The sequence below is a fragment of the Camponotus vicinus genome, unplaced genomic scaffold (genome assembly GCF_025532165.1).
Source record: "Camponotus vicinus isolate PSW18456_S1 unplaced genomic scaffold, iyCamVici1.0 SCAF_2, whole genome shotgun sequence".
Lineage (NCBI taxonomy): Eukaryota > Metazoa > Arthropoda > Insecta > Hymenoptera > Formicidae > Camponotus > Camponotus vicinus.
In genome coordinates this window covers 3,020,545-3,035,785 of record NW_028141956.1, presented here as the reverse complement: position 1 = coordinate 3,035,785, position 15,241 = coordinate 3,020,545, and the positions used below count along the sequence as shown (strand labels likewise).

General features: G+C 29.2%; 3 protein-coding genes across 6 annotated transcripts in view; 2 read left to right on the top strand and 1 right to left on the bottom strand.

The window, feature by feature from the left end:
* The first annotated feature begins 62 nt into the window (after positions 1-62).
* LOC145966007 (odorant receptor 13a-like) lies at positions 63-2,278 on the top strand. The gene is made up of 8 exons (XM_083089666.1): positions 63-558; positions 684-836; positions 952-1,150; positions 1,230-1,382; positions 1,484-1,572; positions 1,651-1,861; positions 1,937-2,092; positions 2,181-2,278. The coding sequence occupies exons 1-8, from the start codon at positions 377-379 to the stop codon at positions 2,253-2,255; spliced, it is 1,218 nt and encodes a 405-aa protein (XP_082945792.1). The 5' UTR covers positions 63-376; the 3' UTR covers positions 2,256-2,278.
* Positions 1,972-14,302, bottom strand: LOC145966004 (serine/threonine-protein kinase ATR). Of its 4 annotated transcripts, XM_083089660.1 has the most exons (42): positions 14,024-14,302; positions 13,643-13,786; positions 13,147-13,343; positions 12,894-13,064; positions 12,617-12,774; positions 12,382-12,531; positions 12,114-12,309; positions 11,896-12,035; positions 11,238-11,809; positions 10,938-11,102; positions 10,382-10,870; positions 10,088-10,265; positions 9,779-10,024; positions 9,578-9,691; positions 9,352-9,474; positions 9,012-9,259; positions 8,819-8,907; positions 8,686-8,746; positions 8,439-8,610; positions 8,238-8,364; positions 7,996-8,120; positions 7,746-7,906; positions 7,459-7,619; positions 7,184-7,377; positions 6,999-7,083; positions 6,766-6,911; positions 6,565-6,681; positions 6,294-6,433; positions 5,988-6,212; positions 5,645-5,905; positions 5,334-5,559; positions 5,052-5,236; positions 4,777-4,967; positions 4,543-4,715; positions 4,314-4,457; positions 4,041-4,198; positions 3,737-3,968; positions 3,517-3,655; positions 3,307-3,421; positions 3,063-3,216; positions 2,722-2,958; positions 1,972-2,641 (listed from the first exon to the last, which is right to left on the bottom strand). In XM_083089660.1, exons 2-42 carry the CDS (start codon positions 13,681-13,683, stop codon positions 2,459-2,461), a joined length of 7,389 nt encoding a protein of 2,462 aa, XP_082945786.1. In that variant the 5' UTR covers positions 13,684-13,786; positions 14,024-14,302; the 3' UTR covers positions 1,972-2,458. The 4 variants fall into 4 exon arrangements, with proteins under 4 accessions (XP_082945786.1, XP_082945784.1, XP_082945785.1 ...); XM_083089658.1 differs by having other exon boundaries at positions 8,686-8,907; XM_083089659.1 differs by lacking the exon at positions 14,024-14,302 and having other exon boundaries at positions 8,686-8,907; positions 13,643-13,855.
* The window catches only part of LOC145966005 (SUN domain-containing ossification factor), a 48,008-nt gene continuing 46,822 nt past the window's right edge, over positions 14,056-15,241 (top strand). The window contains exon 1 of the mRNA XM_083089662.1: positions 14,056-14,567. Coding sequence (XP_082945788.1) covers positions 14,509-14,567 — 59 coding nt within the window. The 5' untranslated portion in view covers positions 14,056-14,508. The remainder of the gene's footprint in view (positions 14,568-15,241) is intronic.

Below are 15,241 nucleotides of genomic sequence, written 5' to 3'. Positions count from 1 at the left end.
AAGACATACTGAAGGAAAGGGAACTTAAAGTTTGTCTTTATGTGCCTGCAATAATGAAAGATGTTGATCTAACAAATTAGCTATTATTAGGTTTGAAATATTAATGAATATAGGGTAGTTATAAAGTCTACATTTCATGTCCTGCACCTCTATGTAGATCTTTAATACAGTCACTTACTAATTGGCTCAATACTAATTGCTTCTGTAGAATGAACAATTAATTAAAAATTAAAGCTAAAAAAATATAAAATAGAAATTGTGGAAGGCCGATAATACATTTTCAAATTAGCTAGCAAAGATCTCTGATATATAAAGTTCACGAATATTAGCTTCTCTCAAAACTTTAAAATTCTGATTGTATATCCTTTTAAGAAAAATGGAAAAAGATATCAATAATTATGTATTTATTAATAGACAAGTTTTAAAGTTTATTGGCCTTTATCCAACGAATATTGTGAGATATATCATGTGTTGTGTGTGTATGTTTGCCATTGTTATACCACAAGCAATGCAAATTTATCAAAATTGGAATGATTTGGCCATAGTATTGGAAACGAGGTATAATGTATTCGCGATTTCTTATCATAACAGACCAAATTTTACATACATACATTATGCAATTTGATTATAGTTTTAAGAGGAAGATTAAAATCATCTTATTTAATTCATATACATTTTTATAGTTCAGTATTGCTTACTATTTTACTTGCCATATTAAAATCGTTGGTTTGGATAAGCAACAGAAGAAAAATGGATTCTTTTATACAGTATATGTTAACAAATTATTGGGAAATAATGACAGCACATGTTTCAAAATGTGCAAATGTATATACAATGTAAATAAAATTTTTTCCAAATTGCACATAAATGCTTGTTTAAGGTGCAGTGTAATACACGCATTATTTATGCGTGCGCGTGTACTAGTCATTTATTACTACTTATTATTTATAGATATGTGAGAAAAGGATCTTTATATACTAAAGGATATTTATTTTTGATTTGTAATTCTTTAATATTTTTCTTTAGTCTACCTATAATTGAGATATTTATTACTATGATTAAAAGTACCAATAATAACAATACAAGTACAAAGCATTTTCCATTCATAGCTTTATATCCAAAAAATTATTATAACTTCCCAATGTATGAGGTAAGAGTTTTATTTTTTTCAGTTTATGTGTAAGAGTTTTATTTTTTACAAAACTATTGATAATAATCTGTTTACACAGATTATTTATCTTTTGCAAATGGTAGCAACAAGCTTATGTGGCCTTGTTATTCTGGGAACTGATACTTTAATTGCAACAGCAATATTTCACACATGTGGGCATTTTAAAATACTTCATAAAAAGATAGAAAATATTAATACTGAAATTGATCTAGTTAGTATCTATTTCACAAGCCTTTCATATCGTTGCATTATAAATGAATACATTTAGAATAGCTATTATTATGTATCAATAGCTATTTCTCTTATTCCCAGATACAACATGTATACATAGAAGAAAATATTATACGAAAAATTAAATTACAAATAATAGACATTATTAAACATCATCATTTAGTCCTTTGGTAATAATTTTAAATGAGAAACAAATATATTATTCTGGTACATATGATCATCACAAATAAGATATCATAATATTCTAGGTTTTGTGATTATATGGAAAAAATTTTTAGCCCAATGTTGTTTCTACAAACACTAGCCAGCAGTCTCATAATCTGTTTAGTAGGTCTTCAAATTGCAACTGCAAATACTACAATTATAATCTCTAAATCGATTAAATACGTCTCATATTTAATCATGGCACTTTTTCAATTGCTGCTTTTTTGTATTCCCGGTGATGCTCTGATATACGAGGTGTGTGGGTAACAGTGAAATAAAATTACCTTATATATTTTATAAAAATAATATCTATAGGTTTTTTTATCACAGAGCTCTATGATTAATAGAATTATGTATACAATCGCTTGGTATGAATTGCCGACTTTATTTAAAACTGAGATATGTTTACTTATGTTGCGTAGTCAAAAATCTAGTAAAATTACCGCAGGAAAATTTTATATAATGCATTTGGAGAATTTTAACACGGTAAGAAATTACCATATTATATTAGAAAAATGTATGAGAATTCTACATGTAAACAAAAAAATATTTTATTTCTTTTTCTGATTTATAGGTATTGAGCACTGCAATCTCATACTTCATGTTGCTTCGAAGTTTTAGCTCGGATGAAACTAATGTTAAATTATAATTGAATAAAATTATGCATATATTGATAAAAAATTAAAATATTTAGAAATAGTAATAATAATAATTTAAAATTGCATGTAAAAGTTCTGACAATGTAGCATGATCAGTACACAATACTGTACATTATATTATCATACATTATTCTATTCTGTTTGTATAAAATGTAAGTATTTCTGTTATTCTTATTATATTCTATTCCACTTGTTACAAATATGGACCCCAGCCAAAATACATTTGGCACAAATTATCTATGCTAGTTGCTTCTAAAATCAAATGATTAGTTTGTCCTTCAACACTAAGATGCAATGCAATATTTTCTGCCTTTCTTACAGAATAACGAATCAAGCCTTTTAATCGTTGTTCAATGTTCTTTATATGTTCTACAGCCTAAAACACACAAAAATAAATGTAATGTTCTCATCCCCTTCTTGCACAATTTGACATAAGAGAAAAGTATTTTGTTATACTTTTTCATTTGTTTTTTCAGCCGCGTCACCAGGTTGATTCTTATGCCAACTGACAAGAGGATCATAGACGAAAGGTGTGAGTACGCTCAGTAATGTGCTCGATTCTTGCCGAAGTACTCGCATGGTAATTTGGCAAGCGCGTCTGAATGGTCCTTCAATTTTAAGAGGTCCCATAGCATTTACCATATTATGTGTCAAACGAAACGGTACACGTTCAGGAAAATCGAAAAGTTCGCCCTAAGAATATATGTTATGGTGTGATACATTTAATAAAATGAAAGACACATATTTAAACGTATGTACGTAAGAATAAAAATATATAAGAGAAAATATATACTTACTCTGTTAAACAAGCAGTTGAAATCAACATGTACACAATCTCCACATTTAGAATCAAACAATATATTCTCTCCATGTCGATCTCCAAGTCCAAGTATGTAACCCACCATGGACATAACAGCGGTTGTTCTAATATACGCTGTACGAGCCTCATACCTTTTTGCAAAAAATAAATAATTAATATCTGTATGTAAAAAGTTACAGACAAATGCAAAATGTATCGTAACATATATTTTATTGATATACCATCCATATGGATCAGGAAACATGATACGAAACCAATCGGCAAATACAGGAGGATGCCGCGGCAATAATTTCTCTAAAAACATTTGCCTCTTTTTTTCCAATGGATCCTTTACAGCTAATAAAAAGATTCAGGCATGAGATAAGATATTATTATTTTTGAAATTGAATTTTAAATGTTCTTAGTAATCAAATTTCGACTTCGCGACTTACGACATATCATCGTTTTAAGTTCCCTATTTAGACATGCAATGCCTTTTTCTCTATACAAATTCATAATAGTAGGTCGAAGACCAACCAAGTTTGGTACCCATTCTATTAAACCACATTCTTCGTTTAATGGCACCACGCTCTGCAAATCGAGAATAATTAATAATTAATTAATTTATTGATATCGAATCCGAATTGAATGTGTATCAAGGACAAGTCATACATATGTTCGTATATAAAGTCTCCTTTGTCGCGATTCTCGGTCATTTTGAAGATATTTATTCACGATATCATTGAATTCCATTAATCTGAAATCTTTACGTAAATCGTCCTTTGGTTTGCACATGAACAGATATTCTTTACCATCCGATCCTCTCAACGCAATTCGTCGCGGTCGTTGAAGCGATGGCATTATTACCACGTTTTCTTCTATTTTTGTGATATGCACCCATGTCCTGTACATGAAAAATAACATGAAATATATTACAATAAAAGTAATATTTTGATAATAATTGTGAGATATGTACAATAGAAATGGATTATGATTTTCAACTAAAGCATTCTTAGATGGAAGATGTAGTTGTCTAAACTTTGTTGTTGGCATCATAATTGGACTGAAATCTTTATTTGCGAGTAACTTCGGCAAATTTTTTGACAAATTAGTCACCGTGGTATTTAATATCCCCTAGTAAAATAAAAAGTATATTATATACATTATTAATTTGTGATATATTCTGTTATATATAGTGTTCCATTATGATTCTAATCTTGTCACATTATGATTAAATAATAAAACTTACATCCGGTATTGTTTTATTAGATAATTCGATCAATCTTTCCCAAAGTTTATGAAAATCTTTGATGAGTTTAGACATCGCTAGTGTTTTTAATTGTGCATGATTTAAAATTTCCTGACACCGTTTTTGTCGCGCCGGATATGAAGACTAAAATGAATAAAAGATTACATATATTTCTATCTTATAAACTAGTGTGTTTTTGTCTAATGTTATTAATATTAATAAAATATACGTTGAAAACTGATGCCATCATCCATAAACAATGCTGAGGATATGCAGAAATTAATTTCACCAAAATTGTACAAAGAGTATTTTGCACTTGCAGACATGGATGACAAATTCGCGATACAAGCTGGCTGAATGCCGTCAGCCACATAAATGTCGGTAATCTATGATGATACACTTCTGCAACATGAAAACTGATTATTATCATAAATCGATCTTTTATTACTAATCCAATAGATACCCATAATCTGAGTCATCTTCGATAGACGATCTTGACGGAGTCTAACAACATCTGCCGGGTCAGAAGTAATTGTAGTACGAGAAGCATGATCCAACCAGATAGTCAACATTTTAGGCATTGAATGATGAATGTACTTGCAGCCATATTGAAGCGATTTGCCATAAAAGTTCATCATATGCACTTGTAGATCTCTATTAATGATAAGTATAATTTCAATCATAATTCTAATTTCAATCATATCGTGACAAAATTAAATTATATTGAAGCAAATTTACTGTCTGTTTCTATCTTTGTCGTCTTCAGACATTCTCTCAACGATAGTGTCGTAATATTGAGCACACGATACCCAACTTTTTTCCCATCCTCTCCATACTTCTATCGCCTCTTTGTAATTAATGATACAACCGTCTGTATCAACATTAAGAGTTTCATCATTATATTTCGCAAAAAGAAGTTTTGCCTGCAAAATACAAACATAGGTATATAAAATTATAAATATAAATTATAAATATTATATAATACTTTTTAATAATAATGATTGTTTTAATATTAAAAACCTTTGCATATTGTTTTCTCTCTTCATTACAATCTCCTGAAGACAATTGCTTGTAATATTGTGCTGGTTTGAAATAATTTAAGAAACTACGATTTAAAGTAATGAAAGCATTCTCTTGACAACCCTTTTGCCAATATAATTGAGCTTGTTCTATATACAATGGTTGTGGTGGACATGAATCAGTAGCTGATAAAATATGCATATATGCTTGTTGATGTAAGCCAGCCCTAATGTAAAATAATTTATTTAAAAATACGTAAAAATTATAATTAAAACCAAAGAATCATGTTTATATGTACACATAATATATACTTTCTAGCAATTTTAGCGCTTTTTAACCAAATTTTGCCAATTTCTTGCTTAAGCATCGAATTCTCTGTATTATGGATTTTTTTTTGTAACTGCACAGCTAAATCCAAAGTAGCTCTACGCATACTCAGGACAAACTCTAAACCGCGAGATGCTCTCAATAATTGTCCGCGTTTATCCCATTCTTCCAGTATTGTTGGAAGACCTTCTGCATTGTTTAGTATCATTGAAACTGCTTTGTCAAATTCATTCAATATATGTAATCTGGAAACAATATGACAAATTTTGAAAATTTTTAATATGTGTATGTGAAAGAAAAATATACATATAAATTATTAAGATTTACTTCATGATGTACGAGTAACTCTGTTGATAAACTCCGGGTTGGGAGGCATCTTCTAATAACGATACTAAATTTTTCTTTAACGACAGCAAATCCGGTTTGATTCCTTTTATAAGATCATCTAGTAATACATGTTTTATATTTTTTTGCGAAGTCTCCTCAAATCGAGAGAAATGACCAAGCCTCCAAAAAAGTTCATGTTCGGTTATGAGAGGTTCTAGTTCAGGTCTGTTGTAAGATAATTTAGAAAACATTTGAGTTCAATAACAATTTATAATTGTACATTTAGTTTTATTATGATAATATTACCTGTTACTTAATAGACCCTCGGATATGTGCTTGGCAGTAAATGGATGATCTAAGTCAAGATAACATTGAATCATACCTTGCAAGTATGTATGTTTTAAGTCTTTTTTCTGTGCGAGTCTTTCATAACATGTAGCTGCATCCTAAACAAATTGAAATAAATATTTAAGAAGATGTAAGCCAATAGAAGAAAATATTATTATTAGTATTAATAAAATATTATTATTAACATTATTAGTATTTCTTTAAAATTACTTAAATTTTTCAAGATTACCTGAAGTTGCCCATTGACTTCATGAGCTAAAACCAGCTGTTGCAATGTAGGAGATTGATCCTGAGTTGCTAGAATACCAGATACTCCGTCGGGATCATCAAGTTGTGCATAAATTTTCTAATAATAAGATATATCTTATTAGATAAAAGAATGTAGAATAGAGAAATGTACGAGATTAACAAATAATAAAGCATTACTTACAGCAAGTAAGCCACCTTCTGTTAATTCTGATAAACCTTTATTAGAAGATGCCATATGTTGCTCTAAATACATCAGTGCCCGATGATATTCCCGTGATTCATAGCAACCTTTTGCCACAACCAGGCTGTCCAATCCATCGCAAAACTCTAAAAATATTAATAAAACAAGTAATCGATCGATTTATATAGGAATTAAAATAATATGTACAATAGGATTTTTAACGATTTACGCACTTTTTATCGCTTCATATCTGCTATCTTGCAGTGATCTTCTTTCTTTAAGCCACCTTTGCAAATGATCTAATATACAAAAAACTACCTGTTCCAATAATAACATTAAATAATAGAGTATACAGTTAATAACATTAAACAATAGTATAAAGTTAATGTAATTATAGTTAAAAAAAATTCGTGCTAACCCGTGAGCAGCGCGTACGTCTAGTTTCCTCCGAGATTCTTTTGTCATCGGCTTTGACACTCTGTCCATACCGGAGTGGTAGATGACGCATAAGTTCAGAATCTAATATAGGTTTCTCTCCAACATTAATTACAGTCAACATTTCTTGTTTAAGCTTAATATGTATCTCTCTTTCATTACTTGCAATTACATGTGCTAGTGAAAGAAAGTGATATACACATAATACTAAATGTATATATTAAAATCATTGGTTTTTGAATTTATGCTTGAACTTACTTATAACATATGGTAGACAAAATATCAATGTTTTTATATCTCGCTTAAACGCCAATTTGCATGTTTGTAATATATTATTGAGCATTGTATCATGTACAGCACTCGATATACTGCAAAGCCAATTGTAAGCCCAACTTTCGACTGAAGAACCGGCTTCGGAACTATGAAAGTGTTTAATCAGTTATTAATCATGGTAAAATAATAGCACAAATAATACTAAAAATTAAAAACTATATGCACATAATTCAGACTCTCTCTCTCTCTCTCATCTTTTTTATAAAACATACCTATAAATGGGATGTGGTAGATCATTATCATCACTAACAGTTGCTATCTTATAATGTGATGTCAAAAAAGGAGTGATGATTTGTTGTGTTGTGAATGGCAAATTATTCCACAATTCTTTATTTCGGCCTTGTGGAGAAATGTTGTACGCTCTTAATATCTCCTGGAAATATCCATCACATTATTTAAGCTTTTTTTTTAAATTTGTCATAAATACATATGTATGTAAAATGTGTGTACAGAATTACATACTTGTATAGCAAGTGAAAAACAATCCATACTTTGACTATTTTTTTGTATTTGAAAAGCACGTACAAGTTCAATAAGTATTGCACAGGCAAATTCCTCATTCATATCCGATATAAATTTGCTGTCCTCTGTAATAGAAAAAATTTTTTAAAACAGATGTAAAGAAAATTAAAAACATATAAGAAAAATAATAATGAAGTAAAGACAATAAGAATTTAAAAAAAATTTTTTTTTAAATTCAATACCTCTGGAAATAATTCTTCGTGGAAGAAGACTCGGTTCAATAGCTCCCAATTCTCCAAGGCATTCTCCATAACATAAACGAATAGATTCATCTTTATCTTGACATCCAATTAACAGAGTATCTAATAGCTGTAAAATAATATAAAAATGTTCTAATAAATAATGTACACATAATATTAATTTATTATAATGATAAAACATACTTTAACTATTAGTGGATGAACATCAGTTTCGCTTAATATCATTTTGTTAAGTTCACTGCGATGCTCTTCTAAAAACGTTTGTAAATATTTCAGAGCTCTAATTCGTACCTCATCAGTTTCATGTGTAATTCGTTTCAACCATAATTCTAAATTGGCGTTAAATCCCTCGGGTCTAAAATTAAAAATTTTTATAAAATTTCGTTAAAAATATAAATTACAAATTTATTATTATTATTGTTAAAATTACTTTGCTTGCAGAATATGTGCCTTGACTATATTAGATATATGGGTGGGAACTTCCATGTCATCTATAAAAAATAGTTCTGAAATATGACTATTGTGTTCTCCATTATTTTGAACAATCAGAAACTCTAACATACTGTTGACTTTTTCTGGAAATATTTTCTGCAACGATATTAATGATACACATATTGTTGGAAATAGTGACCCTAAATCTTCGATGGCTATACTGGAAATAATTTTTATGAAAATTATTATTTAGAAACATAATTATTAATAATTAATAATTTCACAAATTACACATTGTATTAACTTGATATTTTTTTTACATACTTGTGAATAAATGCGTCCCATGCATCACAGACTAAGCACGGGAAACCAGGTCTTTTAAATCCAAGTGAAGTTCTTAATGTGGCTAGAATTTTATATCTAAGTGGAGTTAAGTAAGTAGCACCCATGTACCGAATTAAAACAGCTAATGAAGCAAGTGCAGATTGTTGTGTATGTTCATCTGACTTGGGACCAAGTTTTATATCAAAGTTCACCAGTATACCATGTAATCGTAGATTCAAATAAAATGCCTGTGTGTATATATATATCATAATATATTTTTGACATTGCTTTATATATTAATAGGCTAATCACAATATAATTATTAATTAAATAAACTCACAACTTGTTTTTGTGTATTAAAATTTCCTCTCCGATTACTATCATATTCTGAAATAATTTCTAAAAAGCCTATTATTCCTTTGGGGGATTCATAAAAATTTAACATAAGTTCCTCAAAAATTCCCTGTAAAATAATATATACATACATATGACAAATTTTTTATATTATATATAATAAAAATTAATTTTATTGAATAGGAGTATAGGATAATAGGAGTTGATCTTACCATAAATGATTGTTTTGTAAGAAGTTCAAGATTAGTTTTTGTTATACTCATTACTAGTTTCAAACAGTCTGCTATTCGTAGAGGTATATTTAAAAATGCATAACTATAAATATACTAAAAAGGAAGAAGAAAAGATAGATATTATACATTGTTATATATTAATTTGATTATATAAATTATAAATTATATCATTTTACATACTGGGAAATATTCTTCAAGCATTTGTTTTGTATCCATATTTATCAATTCGGCTATATCATCTAAAAGTGCATTTGCTTGTGGAACTTGAACAATAAGGGCAATCAGAAAGCAGATCGCATAGTGACCGTCCTTGCGTAGCAATTGACGTGATCCTTCATAGCCAATACATTTAGCGACGCGATGTACCGTAGTTGCCATATTATATGAGTAATATATGTAATTATTAACTGCACTTTTCATTATGAGCTGTAACGAGATAAATTGCCAAAAATTCAAAAAGAAGTAACACTATTTATAAAAAGTAGTTACCTCCAAAAAATCCTTTCTATATCGAATATACAAAGCCTTTGGAGAAACATTTAGAAAATTAGCAACATCCTGATATGTCACTATGGCAGATGCTATAGCTGTAGGTAACGAATTTGGATGCAATATTGTGATCAAGAATACATCCAGAATTCTTCTTTCTGTTAAATGTAATGGAACACTGAAATTTTATCATTATATTAATAAAAAGACAATTTAACATTTATGCAAATTTTAATATCAAATGTTTATATGTAATAATCTCTTTTTTTCTCTCTTTATATATATATATATTACCATATAAAATTCCTTGCAGTGTCAAGTAAGGTATCATGTAAAAAATGATTGGAAGTATTCAATGCAGTCATAAGTGCATTAGTTATAACATCAATTATTAAATCAACATATTTTTCCAAATCCTCTGGTACAGTATCCGGCAAACATTCATTGTTGCGCTTCACTATAGAGATTTTATTGCTCAATAATCGCCCGATCACTGATGCAATATTTGATCGAATCTCAACATTATCATCATGGATATAAGAGAGCCATTTCTTTGTTACTTCATTTGAGTTAAATAATTCTATATGATTCGAAAGGGAAAGAATACTTTTGGAAATATGTAAACGTATGGAAGCATTGGTTGAAGAGAGTAGATCAAAGTATGTATTAAAAATGTGATTGTAGGTTCTAGGCAGATAGTTCGTATTAGATTCAACAGTTTCTTCTATATTCTCTGTGCAGCATTTACAATATATTGTCCATTTTCTGTTATTCAATGATTCACTAGAAATAAATGTGGTAGTTTATTATTGCAATATTTCACAAACATAAACAAATATTAATACAATACCTGATAATTCTTCCTTTTCCTGATGAAACACAAACTATTTGGCCTAAAACATTTGCAAAAGCTTCTTGTATTTCTATTTTCGTCGAAGACAAAGCAGTATTTAGAACATGTTGGCAAATATCTTCCAGTTTTATGTCTGTATCATTCAATAATAATACACTGTTTCTAGATTAAAGTATAATTTTTAGTTAATAAATATTTATAATTTTTAGTTAATAAATATTTATAATTTTTAATTAATAAATATTTATAATTTTTAGTTAATAAATACATCGATACATATATATAAAAATAACTTACAATACTGCTGTAACAGCTATTTGTGTTTCGCCATTTAATATACATACACGTAATAATTTTAATCTTTCTTTTCCAATGCCATATGCACATAAAGTTTCAAGACATTCTGACATTGTTACAACATCAAGAGATTTCGCTCTTTGGACCATTTTTTGACTAATATCCATAGATCCTTTGAAAGTTTGAGTAAATGGCAGTGCTAATATTGATTGCAATAAAACTTTATTTGATTCATTGTGAGCCATTAAATTTATTAAAATTTGAAAGCTGATCTGCTCATTTTGACATATATCAGAATTTAAGTTTTGCATAAGAATTTTTAATATAACATTCAAATAACTTTCATATAATTTTATTTCAAGTTTCTGTTCTTCCAGCCATAATTGTAATAAAGATGAAGCCTTGATAATATATAATACTTCTGTAAATTTCTCAGCCTGTACAAAAGTTGTCAACTCTTTTCTTAATAATTTCCATTTCTCGCTTATTTCTGTTGCAAGAATAACTTCATTTGGTATAATAGCTCGTCTAATATCGATACAAACGAATTGCATGAAAATTTCGATAATAGCCTAAAATAGATATAAATTATTTTAAAATACAGAAAGTAAATGTATTATAGAGATATATTAATTTATATATTGATGATTATACAAACTGGACAATGTACGAAGTAAGTCAGTAACTTTTCAGCTTTTAAAATAGTACAAGGTTTTGGTTCTTCAATTAAATATTGTTTAATCTTACAGCAAGCTGCTTCCATCAATTTTTGTATTGCTTCAGTTTTTGCATCATATGCTGAAAAAGCGTAATAACAGTTTATAATATATTATAAACTTGTATATAAATTTAAATAAAATAAAAGAAAATACTCACTAACAAATTCAGAAGATATAAAATCAATAATTTGGAAACACAATTCCATAACATTAAATGAAACAGGTAATAATTCTATCAAATGTATCCATGTTTCTGCCAATTGGGATAAATGTATTGACAATTGATTTGAATTAATCCAAGTTGGAAGACTTTTTGCTATTTCTAAGCTATATGTAACTTTAGTCATAAGTTCCTATAAATAGCCCAAATATAATATTTTTAACATGCAATACAAACTTTATTCTTAAGTTTTATTTATACTTACCCAATCATGAACAGTACAATTTTTCATTATTTCTATACACAGCCGTAAAGCTTCCACCTGCAATTCTGGAGAAGATTTAACAATAATTGTTGTAGCTTTGTCCCACAGTTTTACTTGGTCCCAAACTGATACACCAGTCTTCATAATTATCTATCGATACAAATATTATTATTAAAAACAATGTCAAAAGTAATTTTATTAGGGAAATATTAATAGAAATAGAAAAAAATGAAACCTTCAATAAGGATGTATATACTGATGGCAAATTTGACAATTTAATCTTTGCTGGAAATGATGTCAAGTCCAGATCCTGTATAATATCCTTTTCGGTATAAAATTTTGAAAGAGTCATTTCTTCTGTTTCTTTGGCATTTAGATAAAACTGTAATATCTCTGTAAAAAGGTATATGTATAATTATCAATAAATACTTGCATTATGTCAATATTTTTAGTTATACTTTTATATATTTATGTAACTTTCTTTTATTCTATCCAAGTCTACTATTACATACCATCAAATATATTTACATATTCTGAACTAATGATCTGAAACATTGTCCTGTGATGCCTTGATAATATTCTAAGCATACAAGCTTGTACTTCAATACTATTTGAAAGCACCACATTGCTGGATGGCATACATGTCAAATAAAACATTGTGCCGAACAACCATGTTGTGAATGCTAAAAATATATAATTGACAGTACATTATAATTAATATAATTTTTAATATATTATATATTGTTCAGAATACAAATATATTACCTGCATATTGTTGTAGAGTTTCATTTGTTGTATCATTATTGAATGGTGGGATTAATACAGGTATTAAAGTAGAGGATCTTTTCAATAAAGATTCCAAAAGAGAACAGAGCATCTGCTCTGTTACAGGATTTTCCAGGTCAGAAAAGATTGCTATTATAGGACGATTAATAAATTGTCGTAGCGATTCTGCTGCTATCCTATGACAAGAAATATTCATCATCAAAATATGTTACATATTTAATTATCTTACAAAGAGACTAAAAAATTTTTTTAATTTAAAAATAATAAGTTAATTTGATATATAAAATATATATTTTATCTTGTTACAACAAAACATTTCTATCAACAAGCATAAGCTAAATCTTTTCTTATTATGTACAAAATTATTTTTATTATTATTCAAATATTGTTATGCTTTTTATTTCAATCGCACATTGAATGTTGCTACAATTTTGTTCGTAATTGAATATGCAATTATTTAAATCGAGATACTCACGCATTATCCGTGGAAGTCGCCAAATCACTATTCACTTCCATTATTACGTATAAATTGTCGTAAATAAACAAAACGTAATTCTGTCACCCAACATTGCGGTTAAAAGCCCGCGTACCAAAAATAGATCTGTTCTCTGAAGCTGAACTAGAATGGAATAAAATAAGATAGATATATATTTGAGAGCTGGAGAGAGAAAGAGACAAAAACAAAAAAGGTGCAAGAAGTTCAGCAAGAAAAAAAAAAGTGCAAATAAAGAAGCGAAAATTCTTCTCGTGGGATAGCGTTTAATCGACCAATCAGAACAAAAGGAGCACAGATTCCTTCGTCCTGATTGATCAATTAAGCTACTTTACTTCCCGAGTGACATTTCTCCGAACGCACCCTAAAGCGAGCAAGTCCGCAGAAAATTCGCGGCGCGCATGCGCCGAGGCAATCAGCTGTTCCCGTCTAGTCACGAGCGGTCGCGGACTCGCTGTTTGTGCGGACGCGCGTATCTCGCCGTAATGTCATTTTTTCGCGTAAAAATTTGCACGCACGTCGGTAAGAATAAACCGCGTAAACGTAACGCATTCTCGATTCGTTGAGCCTTTGATTCGCGCGAATCCCGATGAACGAATCGCGATCTCGTTGGGCGCCGAGAGCTTAACGTTAAAACCACGTCAGTTTTTCGCGGTAACGGTGGTGGTGGTGGTGATGGTGATAGTAGTGGTGGTTGGTAGCGGTGGTGGTCTTCGATGGTGTTAACAGTATCGGCGATAATAGGTTTCCGTGTCCGTTTCCGCGCGTTTAATGACAACGACGTGGGTGAAAAATAGTTGCTCCTAATGCGGTGGACAATAATAGTCGGCGTCACGTAAAAGGAGAGGATGAGATCCCGCATGTTGTACGTCTACTGGGCGCTGCTCCTAATATCGATGGTGTCCAGGTGAGTACACATCATGCTGGAACGTAACTAGAGTTCCTTGGATTGCACTCCGATCATGTAGAGTAATAAATCGCGCGAGTCGTGATAAACTCTAGTTTATGATCTCGTTTATGATCGTGATCGCAATACGAGAATAATTTCTTGCGTAAGTTTTTAATTTTTCTTCATGTATTACATGGTCGAAGTTACATAGTAGAGTTTCAAATTTTAAATTTTTTATAGACCTGCTAAATTCATTAATATTTTCTAAGTTCTTTTTTCTTCAATATCTTTATCATTTTTAAGAAATTGTGATGTTAACGTGATAGAACAAAAAATTAATCATAATTTATAAATGATGTACTGTATACAGAATTTTTTCATGCAATTTTTTCAGTAGTTACTCTGACAAAATTAGAGTTAAGTTTTATCAATGCATTGAAAGTATAGTTTTTTTTTTAAATAAATTAAATACATGTATGTCGAATTAAATATATATACCTTGATAAATTGAATCAACTTAATTAAAATTAGTTTTAATCTTGATTAAGTTATAACAGAGAAATCTAATTTATAACAGAGAATTATTCAATTTTATAAAATTAAGGATTTAAGGAGATAGTAACTCATTTTTGCATTATATAACATACATTAATATTTAAATAAATAATTTTAATAATAAGATAATTTGTTTT

Coding starts and splice junctions, on each gene's coding strand:
- LOC145966004 (XM_083089658.1), bottom strand. CDS start 13,683: ATGGAAGTGAATAGTGATTTGGCGACTTCCACGGATAATGC. Junction 5,560..5,644: donor AGCGCTAAAATTGCTAGAAA/GTATATATTATG, acceptor ATTTTACATTAG/GGCTGGCTTACATCAACAAG. Junction 2,959..3,062: donor TCAACTGCTTGTTTAACAGA/GTAAGTATATAT, acceptor ATATATTCTTAG/GGCGAACTTTTCGATTTTCC.
- LOC145966007 (XM_083089666.1), top strand. CDS start 377: ATGGAAAAAGATATCAATAATTATGTATTTATTAATAGACAAGTTTTA. Junction 559..683: donor GCCATAGTATTGGAAACGAG/GTATAATGTATT, acceptor ACATTTTTATAG/TTCAGTATTGCTTACTATTT. Junction 1,573..1,650: donor CATCATCATTTAGTCCTTTG/GTAATAATTTTA, acceptor ATAATATTCTAG/GTTTTGTGATTATATGGAAA.